We start from the raw sequence: 21,085 nt of genomic DNA on the forward strand, positions 1-21,085 counted from the left end.
TCCTGGAAGTGACCTTTTATCTTGAAGTGGAACACAAGAAAAACTGAATGCTACTTCTTTGTGTGTCAGGATTTTCAGCTCCATGTGACAGTGACGGGGCTGCATCCAACCAACCTATGGAAAGCTGGATGCTAACCTATTCCCTGGATGTGACAGATCCCAACACTTGAAGAAACACAGCAGCAAACAGCGGCAGCACAATCAGAGCATGGAGCCTCAGCTCAGAAACAAATTATGGAGAAAGGTGAGGTTTCCTCAAGAACTCTTCCTCAAAATGATTTCTTTTTCCTTTTAATATCTCAGACCCATTTTCTGAGTCAATCTCCTATGATCCTGCGAAGGCTGTTATTGAAACCAGACCAAGCGTAGCAGAAATTCCAGGGCTCAAAAGGACTTTTAATAGGCACAGGAGCCTGCCACACTGTCCCCCTCAGGTGATTTCCCCTGCAGCCCCTTCCCTGGGATTTCCTCTCCCGGAGTTTAGTCAGCAGGAGAAGCCTGAAGTTTCAGCAGAACGGCAAACCCTTCCTGCATTCCTTAGCATCTGAGAATTTTATGTCTGAGGCTTTCATAGCTCTAAAAAAAGGGGACTAGGATCCAGTCCAGAAGATGTGTATTGCAGATATTTTTTTCCACAAAAATGTCAGGCACTCGTACATTCAATTATGCATCCAGCTACAGCATTTTAAAAGCACTGACCTCCTTTATCAGGCCCTGCTTCGCCTGCCACCAGTGGCTGTCATAAACTGAGTTGTTCACAGGCTGCTTACCCCAAGTGTCTGTGAGCTTGGAAATTCCTTTCTGGTCTCCATCCCACCTATCACTTCGGCATCAAAAAGATGATCATCAGACATGCTCTTGACAAGCCACCTCAGGAAAGCAATGCTCATGCAGAATCACAGCCAGGCTGGACAAAGGACACATGCTGTTCTCAAGGCAAGGTGAGAGACACTGGAGAGCTATGGTTCTTTCCAGTAGGACAACTGATGAAACGCTGGACCTCCTGTCCACATCTGGTACATCATCTATCCACCGATGGCACAGTGGGAACACCCCTGCCAGTGCCTTTCAAGCTCTCCCAGTGGGGAACCTGGGCTTCTTTCTTTCCAGTGTGAAGTTTAGTACCCAGAAACGGTGTTTCTCCCTAATGCAAGCTATGGAGTATCCACTGAGACGAAAGAATGACTTTCATGATTAGGCAGTGCAACTCCTTTTTCATAGAAAATAGATAAAAATGCTTCATTGATTTGATATACCCTCTTTAACTGATTTATTTTTCATATTATAATGGTCATAATGATATATAAGTGCTCAACTTCAGAAGTAGCAAGCACCCTCCAACAGCGTGATATGCATCTCCATACTGTGTGATATATAAATGGTGATGTTAGAAAAACTGGGCATCACATTTAAGTTGCTGACAGCTACCACTGATCTCACTTATTCAAAAGAAAGTATTCAATATTTTTTCTCCAAAGGCAGGTTACGGTTTTATTTTCCATTACTATTTCTAAAATTGAGAATGTACACATTTTGTTTCTGTTTAAGTAGGTTTTTTTGTTCGCTTTTCTCCAAACTGTGACTAAGCCTAATATAACAGTTAATTTATTAAAATTGGAGAAAGATCTTTGTTCCAGCATTGCCTAATGTGCCCATGCCTCTCGTAATTGGGGAAGTTACTGAAGCTCTAGGAGTTAGAGCCTTTCATATATGAGTGATTAAGTGTGTTATGTCATACTGAAAATAAATACTAAGGACAAGTTTTTCATATAACTTATATTAAAAAGTGGTTAATGCCACACAGAATTATAACATATGAAAAGCTACTTTTAAAAGTACTGATAACTGCAAAGTTGTCAGAAGGAAACAATGTGATCATTAAAATCCTGTTCCTTAACTAAGCATGTTGTGCTGTGTGACCTACACTGTTAGACAGCTGCAAACTGTTTTCAACTGGCTGTAAATTATTTGCCTTGTGGAATAAAAATCAGACTCCCATCAGTTTGTTCCACTGATTCTACAAGGCCTTGCTCTTGTTCTCTCCCCAAAGAGCTGTTACTTCCTTCAGTGAGCACTCAAAATGGTGAAAGTGAGCTATTTGTTGCACCACTGCCCATGTTCTGGTGGAGGTCTAGAGGACTTGACTCTGTGAACAACGCCTGTGTTCATGATACCACGTAACCAGAACAGGGGCTTTTAATGTAATATAATCTAGTTTCTTCGAACTGACTGACAAGAAAATGCTTTCTGCCACAAATACAAGTATCTTTCCAAAAAGTCTTATTTGTGCTAGAAATCGGTTCCTCACAACACCTTTGACTCTCTGCAGGGAATACACGGTTGTGTTTTGTTACTGGACTCACTCAACAACAGTGCTTGACTTTCCTGGGTCGTGCAGCATCTGTCTGTTATGCTACGGGAAGAGAACCATGCCCACCACCAGGAAGCTGAGACATCTTACCTTGGGACACTGGGAGGAGCCCGCGTCGGCCGGGATGGAACTTGGGGAGGTCCTCCATGGGCTTCACCACCACTTGAAAATGGTGGCAACGGTCCTGGGCGGAACGGGACCGGGGGAGCCCCTGACTGAGGGCCTGGAGATGGGATTGCAGGAGCAGGTCCTCGGCCAGATAAAGGTCTGGTTGGGGGATTATTTAATGTAGGCCTCCTCTGAGTTGAGGGACTTGGAGGAGGTGATCTAGTGAAATAACCAGAGATTGAAGATGTTTGCTACAGTGCAAATATTTATTTAAAAAAAAAAAAGTTAAAATATTTTTTTTTCTTTGCACCCCCTTTGCTGCCAGTTTCAGACCTATATGTATGTCTAACACATACCATTCCCATAGACAGCTCTGAGATAGAAGAAATGGAAATACAGTCAAGGAGCTAATATGTAATGGATTGAAATGCTAGAATTCTAACAGTGTTGTATGAAAAGGATTTGCTAGGACATGCAGCCTGAAGGACTGAAGTTTAATAAAAGCTTGCAAGAAAAAGCCTTGTGAATACACAGTTGGGGTTAGATTGCAGAGACAGGTGGGATTTCTTCAATAAAGGAATCAAAACAGTATTTGGTGGCAGAAGTGGCTGCTATTTGAAGCATCAGACAAGCTGTAAATCCAACATAAAGTATTCTAGACAAATGAATGACAAATGTCTTGTCTGGTGTTTATATGCATACCCATAGAATGTCTATATGTGGAAAAGGTTTTTAAAAAATAAACATGTAAATGGGGACATGCAGCACGCATGCAGGTTCGCGTCTGCTCTGGAGCACAGTATCTGGATTTCTGGATTTGGCCTCCAGCTAGTGTAACATGGTAGCACACAAAGCTCCTGGCACTTTAGGTAAAATGCAGCTCACTGAAACTAGAACTAGAAGCAGATTTTTCTCCTAGCTGGGCTTGAACAGAATACGGGATGCTGGGAAAAAGGCTGATGGCTTTACTAGAAAGAGCTCATGGGTGTTTAAAGTCTGTCTTGTGTCAGGTATTCTAAGCAGCATGCAAGAAAATAAATCTGCATGTTCTTTATCTTAATGTACTCTAAGCAGCTCAAAATAGCGTCTAAATAATACCAAGATGTCTGATTTCCCTCACAAGTGTCATTAAGACCTGCCCAAAACACAGGTAAGAAGGGAGTTGCCAATGCTAATAACGTCTGCCAGTCCTAAATTTCATTGCAAAGCAAATCAAGAACCTCACCTGCGGGCCTGCTGAAGCCAAGAATCATCTACAGGAGGTGGTGCAGGGGTTGACACAGTGCTAGTGCTGATATCGCCAATGATTGCTAGGGCTTCCTTTAGAGCTTGGTACATGCGGAGCATTTCATCTCGCCTCTGTGCCTGCTCAGCTGATTCCTCCATTAGAGTATTTTGGTCCTCAGAAGAATACAAGTGAGCCAGGAGCTCAGCGTTGATAAATTCTTTCACCTATTTCATTGCACAAAACAAATGCACAAATAAACAACAAGAAAAATCGAAAATAGAGCATTGAACAAGTACAGTGGGTGACCCACAGAACCAGGAGACAGACCTATCTAAATTGAAGCAGTTTTTCCCACTGCTTTGTTTACATTGAGTCTTGGTCGTGCAGCTTTTTGTTAGGTCTAGTGAGGGACTCAAAAATGCTGAACTCAGAATGATCTGATGGTGCAGCAGCCTGGGGGGGGGGAGCTGAGACCCAGGGAAAGGCTGGCATACAGCTGGGCAGAGCAGCTGGAAAGGGATGGACTGGACATTTTAGCAGCTGTCTGCACGTAGATGGGTTTAAAACAATTACAAAGCTACATTTTGAGATCGCTATTCACATCTGAGAATCAGACAGTTTTGTGCAGTCCCTCCACAATGAACTGTGGACTTTTTTTCTGTCTTTGAAACATCAGACTTGGTTGGAGTTAACACTGGTCTTTGTCTCTAACACTTTACAGCATCTCTGTCAATTATTTTCTTAGCAATGATATACCTTGCTGTAAATGATGCTCTTCATCTCCAGCAATTTTGCCAGATTCTAAATATCCCATGCACACACATTCAAGCTGAAGGAAGAAGTCTCCAAGTAATCTAATTCAATATATTGATTTCGTGCTGTGCCTGCCCCAGTTATGGAAACCAGGGCCACAATAAGATAAAAAGCTAGAGGTGTTCTGATTAAATAAGACTTTGGTAAATAGACCAACTGCTGACCTACTAAATCCTTGATTTGAGCCTTTTGTCGCTGTTCTGATCTATGTCTCATTTGGTTTTTTTGCTCTCTAAAGGGTTTGGAGTTGTTTTGAGCTGGAGATACTACTACTGGGAATACATTCCCAAGATTCTGATTACATAAACCTGAGTTCCATTTGCACATGGGTTTGTGCTAGTCAGCTACAGTGATATAAATCCTGATGAGTCTATGGCAACGTTTGCATTCATATGAGGTCAGCTGTGCAAATTGTGCAGGACGGTGAGCAGAAGGTCGGGACAGAGCTTACAGGGAAACAAACCCATATTGACTGAGCTTGGCTGTCATTTCCCATTCATATATGATAAGAGATGCTCAAAGTCTTAGCAGAGCCTGCAAAACTTTTTCATGAGCCTCATGCTGTTTTCCAGTAGATGGTACTGATCAAGAGCCAGAGTACACTACTTTCCTCATGATTGCCAAAGACTCCACATTAAAAACAGATATCACAGTTAAACAGCATCACATTCTACTTGATGAAATGAGTATTTTAATGGCAACACTTCAAAAAAAAAAAAAAAAAAAAAAAAAGAAGTCCTAAAATTAGATTAAGGCTAGAGCTGATTGTAAAAGCATTGCTAAACCGCAAGTATCTCTTTGGAAAAAAATAAAAAAATCCTGTGATGTTTATCATGAGATCCCTGCCTGCCACTAGCACAAACTCAAGAAACTCGCTGCACTCTTCTGCAAAGGAAGACTACTGTATTAAGACTGGTTCTTGAATCAACCTCCTTCCTTTACTAGATAGAGGAAGGTCTTCCTAAATAGCCACTTTCTCTGGCTTGGGAAAGGAAGAGAAAGTGACACTTTATGAGCCTTTGCCTTTTTATAAAACAGAAACATTCACCACAATGTTTTAAAATGTTTCCCTTACAGACTTCAAACCAACAGTCAAAGCTGAATCACAGCCAGCATCCAGAACACCCATACTGCGAAGCCTGCCCTGTCCCTCCAGAATGGGGTAAGATGGGCTTGCAAAGAACTCTGATTTATCAGTGGGCAGACTGCAAGCAGCAGAAAAGCCTCAGAAAATTAATTTCTTAAGGTTGGCAGTAACAAGAACTCCTGAGTTTTTCTGCTCAGCTGAGATGAATATTAGCACTGGCTATAGAGCAAGTATTATCTACTCCAAGACCACCCCTCTTGAATAATCTGCAATACTGAGGCATCAAGAACTAATGGTGAGAACTCTGAAATGTGTGTTTTGTTTGTGCATGTTTGAATTTCTAATGGTAACTCAATGCAATTCCATGCGGTAAATGTATTTTCTTTTAGGGTAATCAACATCCACCCCTAAGGGAAGAATAAGGGATGCATTTGGAATACAACAATCTAAGTTTAGGCCTCAAAACATGCTTAGGGACATCATCTAATTATTTGCTGTATGTTGAGTTTGAATTTGATACTTCCTCTGAATTGAAAGTGCTCATTTACAGGCCCACAAAATGGAAAGGAAGTTCTAGGAGGACTTGGGAGGTAACAATTGTCATGGAAACAAATTCCTTGGGATCAATCTGTTTCCAGACTTTTGAAGGCAACAGAAAGTACAGACTATTATCAGCCAGAGGAAGAGAAGATATTTTCTCTTAACTCCGAGTGAGTAGGTTGGACTCCCGAAGGCTCCAAGGAGCACACGCACTACTTAATGGGACCCACCTTCCCTCACAGCTGCACTTCTTTCCAGGTCTTTGAACAACTTTTTGACCTGCTTTAGCAATCTCAATTCAAGCATTCCTTTCTCTTTTTAATAGCTCTACTTTTTGAAAAATTCCTATTTTAGTTATTATATTTAATGTGGTATTTACTGCCTATGCTGCAAAGAAAAAAAAAGTGCATTAAAGTTTTCAGTCTCGTTCTTTACAGTCTTTTAAAAACTTTTGACTCTTTGCCATGAATTTAAATTCTAGGATTGAGGCCTGGTTGTCAGATCACTAGCAAGTCCAAACACAGCTATGGACTATGAGGTCAACTGAAAGGTGGATGATGTGGTAAGTATGCTGTTTCTATGTGCCACTGTCAGCCAGCATGGCAGGTTTCTACCAATGTAACAGTTGATGAGATTGCAAGTACAAAATCTTCTGAGTAAAGCAAGCACTTCTGAGACCCTTAAACTATTCCATATGAGGAGGTGAGTGGCAGAAAATTTAATGTAAACTTTCAAAAGGAGCTGCTCACCAACTCTGCAGTTCATGAAATGAGAGCTGAAAAACAGCCCTTTTAAAAGGCACTGAAGTTGTGCTAAGTGGAAGAAGCAAGTTGCTAGCTATGACCTGGAAAGAGCTGAGGGAATATGCTCACCTTATAAATTCTAGACCACGTCTGATTTCAGGTGGAGAAAAAAAATAGGCAGCTCCATTGTTCCCATGCTCTTCTGCAAAAACTCACCCATGACTGGAACATAATTTGGAGTCTGACTTCCCTAAACTTACAAGAATTCAACAGAGTATCTCTTGTCCTCTTGCAAAAATTCTACTCGTATTATCTTTCCCTGGAACTGCCAATGAAATTTCCTGTCCAGCCACCTACCTCTTAGGTGAAACACAAATTCTACAGGGCTAATGAAATTCATCAGCGTAAAAACAGAGGTGACTTCAAGTCAAGAGAAAAATCCTTTCTTACCAGATTTGTGTAACAGCACGCTTGTATTTGTAACAACTGATTGGCAAAGGTACTACCCATAACTAACAGGAACTGTGCGCTCCACATTAATTCTTATGGCACCAATGGCTCTAATAGCCAGCTCAGTTCAACAAAGTCCATTCAGTACTCTGCCAAAAAGGAAAGGCTGAGATTCTAGCACAGTGGAAAAACAATGATATTTCAAAGCCATTTCTTTAATCAAATAATCTTCAGATCTAAGAAAGACACACACGATAAATCAAACAACCACATCTGCTTATCTAAACAACGGTGTCCAAGGCTTCTAGATTTATTCCTTGAAAATGGTATTCAGAAAATATAAAGAAACCCAAATAAAATAAGAACTGCTTTAAGAAACTGTGACAAAGGACTACTGAAACTGAGACTGAAAATCAAGGAAGCACTGCTCCACTCCTCTCACAGACTGCCTAGATGGAGCTCCCAACCCCCTTTTCCCGGCTATATCAATAACAGGGCAGAAAAAAAAGGATCTTTAATTTACCTTTAAATAATAACATATTCTGATTAAGACATGAATTCCATCTTCAGCATGCTGGAATTAGCACTCAGGGCACTGTGCCAGCTTTCAGAAGGCTGCGGGACTTTGTGCTACTGAAGGAGAAAGGAGTATTTTGTTTTGGAGCGTGACATTTATGGGATCGTGTTCTTCTCCTCAGTTTGTACTGTTGTTGCTGTCTGTTCAAGAGGTATGTTTGTACATGTGCAAGAGATTTAACAGACGTTGAAGGAGTCTAGAATCATGGCTGTTACTTACATTATTGATCATAAGGTGCATGATTGTTTTCGGTATCAAATCTCGGATACATTTGTTGATAATAGACATGTAGGAATCCACCAGATTTCGAATTGTCTCCACCTGTCTCTCCAATTGGGGGTCCATTGAAAAATTGTCCGCTTGACCATTCTCATCATTTTCAGTCTGCATGGAAGAAGAAAGGAAAAATCAAATATTTCAGATTACAGCAAACTGGAAATATACTGGGGGGAAAAAATAGACTTACAATGTAGTAAACCAGTAACGCAACTCACACAGAGAATGTCTGGAGGTTTTCAGGTGAAGATGTATGAAGGTAAATGAAACCCCAAGATACTATTTCAGATCACCGGCTGCAATATTTAATGTCAAATCTTTTACCATCCAGATCCAGCCTGCCTGACTCATGCAGCGCTGTAAGTCTGGATATTGAATTTTACCCTCTTATGGGGACAAAACTTCCTTGTTACCCAAAGCTGACTCAATTGTGACAAATTCTGCATTTCAGTCTCAGACTTGTTAGATGTGAATAGCACCTATCTAAACAAAGGATTTTTTATGAAGGATAACAGCAAAAACATCATTGGTTCCAATGCTCATAACATAAGCTGGTTTATATATTAGAGATCTCTTTTCCATTGGACAGAAAAAAACCTTCTTTGTATGTAAATAGGTGACCTAATTAAAGAAAATACAAGGAATTTTAACTGGAAGCTAAAAGGTATGCACTTTGCTTTGGTCTGGCCTGTACAAACCCAAGAAAACTGAGCAATAAAAAGAACAATATCCCTTTGACAAAAATCACACTGCTTTCTGAGGCTCAAAGACGCCAAAAGAAAGGAATTTCAACCTGTGAAGTAAAAGGGCAATGTCCTTTCCACAGACTGACACATAATAGTTCTCCCTGAAAACTAAGACAGCGAGCACTTCAGCCATGCTAGCATGAACTAAAATCCAAACCTGTTCTGTGGATAGCATGAGGAAACAGTAATTACTTGCAAAAATTAATAAACTATAATAGAAACTAGTTATATACCAGCCAGATATCACTACCAGCACAATTCCATTGACAACCATAGCACTGAGCTAAACTTTGCACATCACCAGTCCTTTACAGACTCCTCGATCAGTTGCAATTGGTAGCCAACCTGTTAGCAAAAGCCCATTGGAGCTGGAAAGAGGCCTCTCCTTGCACAAAATGCTGAGCCACAATTACCCTGAACCTGATTTGGAATACTTTGTTGTGTATACCAACTACAGTTTGTCCATGTATTCTTACTTCTGCTGCTGCTGGTTTATTTTTTTCTTTCTCCCTGTTTAAAAGATAGATTACAGTAAGATTCTTAGCTTACTAAGAAGCGAAGTGACAGATGTTTATCATTATCCTCATCAAGAGAATGTAAAGTGAAAATAGTAATTAGTCTCTGATCTTAAAGTCAAAGAGTGATACGTCTGCAAACATTTAACCTTTTATATAGAGGCACACAGGTGATATTTACAGAGAGTGAGTAATACTTCAGGAGTCCATGTCTTGTTTGAAACTGTAATGGAGCTGATTTCATACTGTTGATTTGTTTTCTCTAAAAATTAAAAAGTAATTTACTTTTTAATAAATTACCTTCAGTAATTTATTACAAAAGCTCCTGACCATAGCATTCCTACTGACCGGCCATCCCAACTGAAGGCTTCTCGTGCCAGCAAGCACTTTGATGCAAGTGTTGGCATCACACCCCACACAATGGAGATGTTTGCTTCTAGCAGCTTTCCCTGTTACTGCAGTGCACCTATGAACGTCATCAGGCTTTTCTCAGTGCCAAGAGCAGCACTTGAGAACAAGGGTGCTTGTTAATGCTGGGCATCATAACAAGATAGAAGTGATGGACACACCACATTCCATTTTCATTCCATTCTTTCAGAATGGTTGGGTTTCTGCCGGAGCATCACAGTGACTCTAACTCCAGCTCCAGACACCCTTCAGCCCACTGCCCGCCATCTGCATTCTGAAAAAGCATTCTCAAGTCTCCGAGTAACAGCAGTGCTTTGCACACACTGCACAGCATGCTGGCAGAAGCTGGAATGTAGGCCAAGAGGTGTCAGCATACTGAGCAGAAAAGGAAGAAGCCTAGAAATGGGTTTCTGTGCCTCTATTCCCAAGGGTCAGGGCAGCCACCATCCCCTTTCAGTGCTCATCACCCACAACTTGTTAATCCCAATGGCAAAGCTTTAGGTGCCAGCACCAACACAACTATAGTCATTTTAGGAGCTTTTTGAAGCCTACAGCAAAGAAATGATGGAATAAATGAGAGCTAAAAATCAAGTAAAGAAAATGAGATTCGCCCATGGAAAGTGAAATTGAATATCAGATGAAAATACACAAAGCTAGATATAAGAAACAGGAGAAAAAATACATAGAAGAAGGTAACGTGGAAACCAGGATGCTGCTTTCATTTACACATAGGACACATTGCCACAGAGAGTAAAGAGACAGTCCTTCCTTTCAAAGTTCTCCATATTTGAAGGAATGAAAATAATCTCTCTTCCTTCAGCTCTGCAGAAGGTCTCACCTTTCATAAGCTGCCTTACGATCCTTGCAGGACAAGCTGGCAGTGAAACACCAAATACACAGCATTGCTATTGTATTACAACCACTCTTCTGTACTAAAAACGTATTAGGATTAATTAAAGCGTCACACAAGAGATAACTGAAAACTGCATGTGAAATTCAAACCCCTTAAGTTTGTGGGAATTTTACTGTTAGCTGCAGTGGGAAAAGGATTTCACCCTTCGGATGCATTTTGACCAGAAAAGTTATCAGTCTTCTCTAGACTGTAAACTCCTTGGTGCAAGAGGAAAGATTTAATGTGGTGCAAAGGGAAGGAGGCACGAGTAATTACACGCGATCCAAAAAAAGGAACAGTACCTCAGAACAACAGGATAATTTTTCTGATTGGGGGAATTATAAGACTGTTGAAGAGTGTCTCCAGAAATATCCAAGAGAACTAATTCCTTCTGAAATTCACAGTAAAGCAGTGCAATACACTGAAAACAGTCCTGAGCTGGCCACACAGAGAGCAATACTTCTAATTTCCATGATTTCATTACATTCAGGGCAGCTGCCAGCATATTTAAGAATGTCTTGTATAACATTCCTGATGTCAGTTCCAAGAAGGAGCATTTGTCTAGCATTTTCATTAGAACAGTGTATCAACCAATTTTGTGTAATCAAAAAGGCATTCAATTAAAAATGACTGAGGGGAAGCAGATTTGAAGGTGACTGATGAAAGGGTAAAATCCAAAGCAGCAGCAAAGCAATAGGCCGCGTGCTACAAAATGAATCCATGGCTGCTGTGAGAAACCAATCATTTAAAAACAACTTTCATATCTTTCATTTACAGATGCAAGCTCATAACAACAACCACCTGAAAAGGAATTATTCCCTCCAGTTCATATTTATGTTTGAATTCACAACTGCTGAACACATAATCTGCTTTTATCTTCTCTTGTCCAAGCAGGATTTTTCTTTAATGCAGCACCACTCAGAAAGTTGCATTTGTCCTAAAGCCCCCTGCTTTCTCTCAAGTCTTTTCAACTGATTCTTGATATTCTCTCTTTGGTGCCTTCTGATGTTGTATATGCAATGTAGCTAATATGCCCTCAGCTGCACACAGCGTGGCTTTTGCCAGAGGACTTCTGAAACCACATGACAGCTTCACGCAGGGAGGTTTTCTTACTGGAAGGAACCACAAGTAAATGACAATACATTGCTGTTGTGTATGTACAACAAAGCAAGAAGCAGAAAAAGAACATTTCCTGGGTAGCTTGGAAGCTGTCCTTTCCCCTCAGAGAGGGTAACTGCCACTCTCTTCATGCTTTCAGCATCTCCTGACTGTGAGTCGCTGCTGCCTTTCCTGAGCCACCCACAGGCTGCCCCTTTCAGCAGCGCTGCTTTCATTTGCAGCCCCGCGCTGCTCCACACGCAGCTTACGATCCAGGTTTCCCTTGCACCTGGTCTGTCTCACTTCACACCCATGCAGAAGATCGCCAGTTCAATTTGATTCAGAAGCATTTAACTATCTGGATTAGTTTAAACAATCGTCTACTTGGATTCTTCTTTGTGGTTGCAGACATTGTATAGCACAGACCACGAGCTAAAACGTTCTGCTGAATCCACATACTGGTCCCCAGATATTTACATAACTTTAATGATCCCAAACGTTCAAAATCTACACTAGGCTCTCCCTGCCTCCTTTAATCAAGAATCTGATTTGAAACCATGAGACTGAAAGGAATGATGTATTACCAGAACTCTGACACATCCGGAGTAACTTTTGTCTTCTAGTTTGCAAGCCTTTAGGGTAGTTTTTGTAAACTTCAGCCATTTTTCAGCTTAGTGCAGCTGAAGGAAGTTCTTCTAGACTTAAAACCAAGAGGCAGGGAATGAAGGCAGGTCTCCTCCTGGTAAGACTGTGAAACAAAGCACTTGACAAAAAGACACAAGGAACAACCAACGAGGATGTCAAGTAATCACATCAAGTCGGTCCAATTTCCTTTTAGAGCAGAGATTTGGATCTTATGGGCATAAAGTCAGATGCCACATATTTCAGACTTTGGCAAAGCTTTTTGACACCATTATGACGTTTTCATAAAAGGAAGTGTGCTCCCTTTGCAATTACTGGATTGGGTGCACATTTCCATAGAAAAGCTGTCAGTGGCTCGCTGTCAAACTGGAAAAGTTTATAAAGGGCACTTCATATGGGATGTGTTAGTTAATGTGGTTATTAATGCTTTAATGCTCAGGATGGTGGGTTACAGCCTATGCTTATTACACTTACAGATGAGAAGAAACTTGAGGGAATGCAAATATGTTAGATGACAGGACCAGAATTCACAATGATCTAGAGAAACAGTTTAAAATCTAAATGAAACCCATTATGAATAGAAAATATTTGACTTAGGAATAAATCAGTTATAAACACACAGCATGAGAATGGCCACTTAAGTAGCTCTTCCGCAGAAAGGGAACTGCATCTGCAGTGGAATATAAACAGAATATTAGTCAACAATGTCCTGCTATTATGAAATCAGTACAAGAATTATATATCCAAGTTCATTTGTTACAATATCAGAAATTTGCGGCACATTTTAAGAGTGGTTGGAGGAAACAGAGGAGCAGAAATCCTGCTTTGAGGCAGGGGAAAGAGCTGGACAACCTCTTGCAGCCCTTCCATTGGGTGACACTGGGTGCAAAGCAGCATGAAATTATGAGCTGGCAACGCTGCAACAGGAAAGAGCATTTCTGACAATACAAAAAACAACAGCGATATCTTCTACTCTACTGTTTGTTCTTTACAAAAACCGAGTAAATAAAAAACAAAAAGCTAAAGCATCGCCACGAATAGTAATCTCCCCTCAAAGAATCTGTGCTCCAATTTCACCATTTGCTGCCATGTACATCACTAACACAAAGAACTTTTACATAACCCTCCCTGCACTGCAAGTTCTGAGTCCGGGCCAACAGCTGCCTCATGCCTTTCAGAACAGGCTGCTGGACAAGCAAAAGCAGAAAGAGGCTGGCATAAGGAAAACAGCACCTTTGTTTATAAAACAAATACTACTTTGGAATTTGCAAACTTTTCAGTCAAAGAATTTCCTTGTCATAACAACAGATGAAGTGCCTCATATTTATGGGAGCACATTAGAAAAGAAATACATAGATGGGAGATATCATTGATGTAGCATTTGCCATTATTTTAGTGCAGAAGAAGGTCAATGGGCTTTGTGAAGTCTCAAATGGCAGCGAGTTACCCAGGAACTCAAATCATGATAAAGACTCCAAATGTGATGATCAGCTCAGAAGATCTAACTGTGCTTTTGTAACATGGCACATGAAGCAAACCCCAAAGACAATAGCTTAAAGCAGCACTGGACTTATCTGTAAAGAGAGCAGAATCAAGAGAGGTTGCTGTTGGAGGATGCAATCAATGGGTGCAGGCATCAGCCAGATATGAAGATTAGGGCTGTTGGTGGTGGTTTGTAGTTCTGCCCAGAACAGAAACAAATAGAAGTCCTGCAGCTTCTACCAGAGAAGATGGCACTTACAGCACTGATCAGAGGAGTAGTAAGAGTCCTCATGAAGACTGAAATTAACACCTTGCCATCCATCTTCATTATATTTTCCTCCTTACCAAAACTGTTCTTAAATGACTGTTCCCCAAACGTTGGCAGAAATGATTGATACTCAGGACTTTTGCTTAGCAGTATCCATGCAACACAGGATGACTAACAAAGCTTTCCTTGTTCCAGCAACAGTGCATCAGCTTTGGCTGGAGGACTGCACTACCTCATGGGGTTAGAAAAAGGCACAGTAAGTGTGCAGTGTGTGGATGGTGCATTGGTGAGGGCAAATCTTGAAAAATATTTTGCCCAAAATTATGCATTTAAAACACAGTTTATGACTTCTTGTGCCTGTGTGTATAGAAGAGTTGTGTGCTTTTCACAAATGTGGTCATTGTAGAGGTAGAAGAGAGAACAATAAGAATAAAAACCACAATTTTATTCCTAGATCTTGTACCGAGTGCCTATTCCGTGGTCTTCCTTCATTTCTCCCAGCTTTCCAGGCTGGTTTAAATGAATCTGCATACAGAGAGAAGCAGGGCAGAATGTATATCTCCTTGCACCCTGGAAGGGGAGGACTTGGGGGAGGCCTCGCAGTGGAGGAGCTCTGTACAGTATCCAATGCAGGGACCCTATAAATTACAGCCTCGCCTTTCATTTTTAGCTGATCTAATGCAATGTGTCACCTAGAACTGCACTTTTTTCCATAATTGATGATGTCTAGGAAAATATTCTGAAACTCCCCACTGATAAGCACCTAGACAAAATTGTTTCCTCTCTGAGAGTTTCCTCTCTGAGAGGCAAAAGAGGATGTTGAACTGTTCTCACCCCCATGTCCCCCGAGTCATGAGAAGTACCAGAGCTGTCTCCTGGGCCAGACTAAGCCCTGCTTCACCACAAACCCAGTGCAGTACCGACAAATGATCTCCATAGTAAATGATGCAAATAAGAAATGTCAGCATGTTCCAAAATTCCTCACTTAATCTTATTGCCAGTTGTATAGTCTGGATAATCAGTAAATAAATTCCTCTAACTTTGCTCAAATCCTTGGGGGCTGAAAACACAGAAAGTGCTTTCTAATTCATTCTCATTAACCTTCCCAGCTCTAAACAAAGCTATTTCCTACTTTTCTTAGCGTCTGATTTTTCCAACTGGCCTCTGCAACACCTGAGTTAGCGGCAATGATTTCTCACTTGTGATTTCTGTTTTGAGCTGGTATTGTTCTTTCTCCTCACACATATGCTTGCTGGAATAGCACGAATCAGCAAGATTTAAAACCTCTCATTCTCAAGTTTGAAGCCCCTAAAGGGAAATTGCAGTTGTGATGCCAAGGAACACAGTCGTACGTTATTTGACTTTTCCTCAGCCAGGCTGACAGCAGAGGGGGGAGGGAGGGAGGAAGGAAAGGGGAAGGGAGAGGAAGATGGCATTTTAATAGCACCCACACTGATTTCACACAGTTGGATCACTGTGCTCCAGAGCAGCACCATTTCCTTTCCCCTTTGCCTTGCATTCAGTCAATATTACTAAGCCAGACTCTATGGGAAGGATTCTCAATCTTTTTCTCCCAGAATAGACCACATCTTAGTAGGGAAATCTGTCAAGTAGACACCTCCCTCCCAGGCTAGCTGGCTAGCCCAGCTATTACCCCTCGTTTGTACAGACTATTACCAGCTCAGGCTTTGCACAGACCACCCCACCCGAATCCCAGATGTGACTAAATGGGTCAACATTCCTGCCATGACAAGATGGATTATCCCCTGTTTCTCACCCCAAGTTTCATAGTCTCTGTAGAATCCACACTAATTGGCCATCTGAAAAAAATAATAACCAAGAGCAGGTACGTATTTAATCTAATTGAGCAAGTGAACATACAAGAAGAACCAGAATCTTACACGGATAATCTACCTTTCCCAGATATTAGTCAGATGTTAGCCAGAGGTATCTTGGCCAAAGTTCTGCCCAAAAGATTCAGTTTGGCAACTTGGGTCCTAGGAATGGGTTTTCCATAAGCGCCCTGTCAGGCAAAGTCACAGTGGTCTATGAGTCCTGGCACATGCTGTTATGCCAGTAGGGCACTGCTGATTCCCACCATGTAAACTCCCCATTTAAGAAGTCCTTTAACTTTGAAAGTGAAAATTTGAGCTGCAGCATTCCTGTGGCAGAACTGCCTCACAGCAGAACAGGAGAGGAATCTGAAAACACAGAGAGCTTTACTGAAGTGTAACAAATATCGCTCAACAAAAGAAATTCACCCATAAAGGAGCACTTGGGTTTCATACGACAGGAACAGAAACTGAACATTACTGGGCAAAATTACTCTCAAGAGAAGAACAGATTTGTGAGCAACTATGCTACCTATAACCCTAGATCAAATTAAATTAGGTACTGCTTTTTGGCGTGGCTTCCATTTGGTATAAATAGGCCCAAACCTTTCTTAGTATTCTACAAAACTAGTAGAAAGTGAAAGATTCTTTTTCTTTCTTCCGAAAAGAAAACCAAATTGTGTTTAAGAGCCAGTGAGATTCTGAACAAATACTTCATAAGATCATGCTCTTGTTGGCAAAAAACAACAAGCTGTAAAGTTTAAACCTGAAATCAGTTTGATTTTCTCTATTTGGTGAAGTTTCAGGGCACCAGAGATAGCACCTTGCTACCGAGGGCCAAGCGGACACAGGATGGAGCTGATCGGTACAACGGAGACCATCTGCATTTACTGGTGCTACAACGACCTTAACCTACCGCTTCATCTGTCTATTTCTGCCAGTCAGCTTTGCAGTGACCTGTAGCATGCTGATCAGCAGCAAAAGGTACAGTAAAACCACCTGACTTCTCTGACTGTTTGGCTCCTGCACTGCACCACGCACACAAGGAACTCTGTCCCTGTGGCAGCGCAATGAAAAGGCAGACTTCCTTCAGACATGGCGCAGTCGCTCACACTCGCACACATAGATTAGAAATTCTTTTGTCAAGAGGTAAAAAAGCTGCCACAACACGAGGGCTCTCCTCTCCCTGTTCAGAGGGTTGCTGGCTGCTAAGCAGAGATGGGCAGTCCAACCAGTGGTTTATCACGTCACCCCTATATCTAAACAACTTGCTATACAGCTATAGACAAAGTTTCACTCTTCTTCCCCCATGGTTCTATTTTAAAATGTTTTCTGCAATAAAATTACTGTGAGACAGCTAAATCCAAGGGCGGGCGAGGAACTCGAACCCATGGCCTTCTGGCTTAGAGGTGAGACTATTCCAAACGGAGCCAAAGTGACACACACACAATACGCTTTCAAGGTTTTTCGAGAGCTCTGTCATGATTTAAAAACACTGAGTCTTTGTGGTACAAACCACAGCACAGGAAAGAACTGGGGCTCCCTTTTTACTGCTAATTTTAGCTGATGAATTGTTTATAATCTCCTGCAAAATACATACAGCCTTATTCTGCCTTAAGCGAGGAGGGAACAGCCTTTCAAAACTGATTCTTAATTATAGCATTCCCCAGTGCTGGATGGAATGGAGTCAGGTTCCAAAATTGTGTCAGAGTATATGAAGTGATAAAATGAGGATGGGTGAGCTATTTTTAAACACACACAAAGACTTTGAGGTCAAAAATCCCTGAATTTATAGCCTTACAGCCATATTAAGGCTCATGGGTTATTAAGACCTGCATGGTGAGACTCAAGCAGCAATTTATTTGAGACACTCTCTGGCTTCAGCACATGTGCTCCCTACCGGTGTGCTGCCAAAGTGGGGCCCCCCAGGGAGCAGCCTTTAAGCACAGATATATTCCCATGTCCACAGGTACTTGGGAGACAAAGGGGATCAGATGCTTCCCTAGCAGTGTACCCCCTCCTCTTCCTCTCTTTTCCCAGGACATTTTGCAAGCCAGAGGCCTGTGCTTCCAGATGGGCAGGAAGCAAGCGGGTCAGAGATAACTTGAGGAACATGAGACAAAAGCACAGGATTTTTCCTTACTCTACCCAGCCTGGAAAGCTAGAACAGCCTGGCCCCACTGACATCCCCTCCTCACAAGCATTACCTGGGGAGGAAGTGCTACTGCCTTCCTTTGCCCCACAGGCTTCTCAGCACTGCCAAGTGATGCTCCTGATCCCAGTCTGATTCGTAGGAGCACTTGGCTATGGAAAAGCTGTTGCCCCCTATATACATTGGTTTCTTTTCAATCACAGTCAGTATACACCATGTCATTTTAGTAAAGGACAAAAGCTACCATTGAGGACAAACAAACAGGACAGAATTTTCATGCTTTACAAGTCAAAATGGAAACAGCTCTGAGGCCCTCTTCCCTACCCTTCGTGACACTCTACAAAAGCTTTTGCAGTGTCTTCCTCTGGAAGGTGCAACTCATCTTGAGGCACAAGCAGAGGCAGTAAAGACATCAGGGTTCCAAGGGTTCCAAAATAATGTGCACCACTTACACTGTTCATTTTGTAAATGAAGAAAGGCTTTACAGGAAGCTGTGGCAAAGTGTTGAGCAAAAGAGATGTATTATTTTTGGAAAAGACCAGACGGAGGTTTGGAGCATCAGAGAAAAACAAAAGGCTTTAAGAGCCACTTTCAAGTGAGTACATCCACTTGTCCAAGTTGTGCAGCTGCATTCATCTAAGTATCACCTAAACTTGCCTTTTTTTTCTTTTTTTTTTTTCCATTTGGACTTCCAGGTAGTGGCTGAACATAAAATTCTAATGAATTGTAGATGGCCAATGTGAAAATAAAAACATTAGTCAAAACTTAAATTTTTTCTTGACTGCTTATGGATTTGTAAAGCAATAAAAACCACAGTGTTCACCAAACTAAAGCCTAGTAATGAAAAAAAAAAAAAGGTTTAGTACAAAAGGCCTTTTAAAAAAGAATCTAGTATTACTGGTTCTGTCAGTAATTAATGTACCCTTAGGTACTGATCAAAAAGGACCTTCTGAAGTAGAATCTGTATTATTAGAAGACTATGATGCACATATTAGCTTCAGAGGTTCTCCCACTTGGAGCAACACTGAAGGGATTCGTGTTCCTTTACTTAAGGAATACCTGCATCTTTTTTACAAATCCATGGATCTATACCATCCTGTAAGCATTAAAGACTCATTCATTCCTGTCCTCCTGAAAACCTTTGCCACATCAAAGTGATGCACTCTGAGGTACTTTTGCTCCTATAGCAAAGGACGTCATTCATATTTCCCCACAGATGCTCATTATTTATTTGAGAATTGTTACCTTCAGGAATTTGGCCTCATTTATCTCCAGCTGAAGTCACTAGGCATCTTCCTCCTGAACTCCACCAGCATTTAATCAGACTACAACAAGGGCTTCCTTACGCTGCAGGAAAGGCAGAACCATTTTTAAAGCTTTTCCTATAGGTGCCCTTCTTAAGTTTGATTTCCAGGAATACAGAATTCATTAACTCTGCTCTGCACCACAAATCATCCTGCAGCTACATCCTGTACAACTGCATCCAACTCTGCTCTCAGTGAAGCCCTTGGAACAATTCCCACCAAGTTTAATAGTTACGTCCTATTCCCCCCCTGTTCCTAACTAAGGTTAATTTCTTCTCTCCCACTATACACAGAAATCAGCAGGTAAAAAAGTTTTGTCTAATGTGGCACCAAGGCTGTGGAATTTACTCCCATGTGAGAATGGCACAATAAAGTCATTTGTTTAAAAGTAAATTGAAAACATTCCAGTCCTCTCAGGCTTACCACTATTAGCTTTAGTTTCTGCACAGCACTGTAGAATGTCTGGCATCAAAGGCACTTTGTACACTGCACTGTATTGGACACTGTTAGTGGACCATTAATCACTGCAAACAAAGACCCATGCAAACACAGAAAAAGTACTGGTTTTTCACAGGAAAAGGTTGACAACACAGTTTTCTAGATACTATGCAGTTTAAGATGTGAGGTGTTGACAAGGCATTCTAAAGGGTGCAGATTTTTCAATTGATAATTACGTATCCCAAATTAAACAACTCTCATTTGTGCCTAATAGTCTCTAGAATTACAGAGAAATGTATCTCAGCATAAACTAGCACCTTTAAATTCACAGATGTCTATAAACTCACATGCTTCATTAAACCCCCACACAGATAACATGCATACGTGCACAGGTAACGGTTATGGGTAAGAAAACCTTCAAGGATATGAACTCGTAAACCATGGTTGAAGAAAGCAAAGGCTTATATGAAACATGCATTAATGGAAAAAATAGCCTGAGGGAATATGATTGCATGTTTGGAAGTGCTGGAAGAAGAATTGGAACCCAATCAGTTCCTATAGAAATGCAAAAATCTGAGAGAAAACCAGTTCATGGCCGGGCAAGAAGCAAATAAGGAAAGCCCATGGTCTGGAACCACAAGCTGTACTTCAGGGTGCAACTTACTGATGAGATCAAAGGAAAAAAATGCTGCTATGTCACAAGAGTGTGAATTACTGCGTTCAGCTCCTCATCATTGCCATAGGCAGTTTCTTCCCATCCAGAGCAAGAGAAAATCTGAGTCAGCAGCCCCAAAGATTGTTATATATCATGAAGATTTCCATTGAGTTTCTCAAAGCAAAGTATTTTGTCTCTCAAGGAGAAAAGCTGTTGTATTCTTCTACCAACTGTCCCAGGTGAAACACAATCCACAGTGCAAGGAAATACAGGTCTAAGTGTAATGGCTCTGTAAAGCTTTGGAACATAATTTTAAAGACAGGCATACCAAAATAAACAAATAAACAAACAAGCAAGACATCAGACTCAATCAGTCAACTGATGTTTTGGAAATTTTACAGATCTTAGTTTCGGTAGAGTTATAAGTGATATCTTTAGAAGACTGCTCATTGAGTTTGTT

At 41.2% G+C, this 21,085-nt stretch overlaps 1 protein-coding gene across 4 annotated transcripts in view; it reads right to left on the reverse strand.

Annotated features, from left to right (window-relative positions):
* The window catches only part of DNM3 (dynamin 3), a gene marked incomplete at both ends in the record, with an annotated part of 166,979 nt that overhangs the window by 16,064 nt on the left and 129,830 nt on the right, over positions 1–21,085 (reverse strand). For all 4 annotated transcript variants that reach the window (XM_079535787.1, XM_079535790.1, XM_079535788.1 and 1 more), the window contains 3 exons: positions 2,462–2,698; positions 3,705–3,931; positions 8,137–8,301. In XM_079535787.1, coding sequence (XP_079391913.1) covers positions 2,462–2,698; positions 3,705–3,931; positions 8,137–8,301 — 629 coding nt within the window. The remainder of the gene's footprint in view (positions 1–2,461; positions 2,699–3,704; positions 3,932–8,136; positions 8,302–21,085) is intronic.

Source organism: Tetrao urogallus (assembly GCF_951394365.1).
Source record: "Tetrao urogallus genome assembly, chromosome: 5".
Lineage (NCBI taxonomy): Eukaryota > Metazoa > Chordata > Aves > Galliformes > Phasianidae > Tetrao > Tetrao urogallus.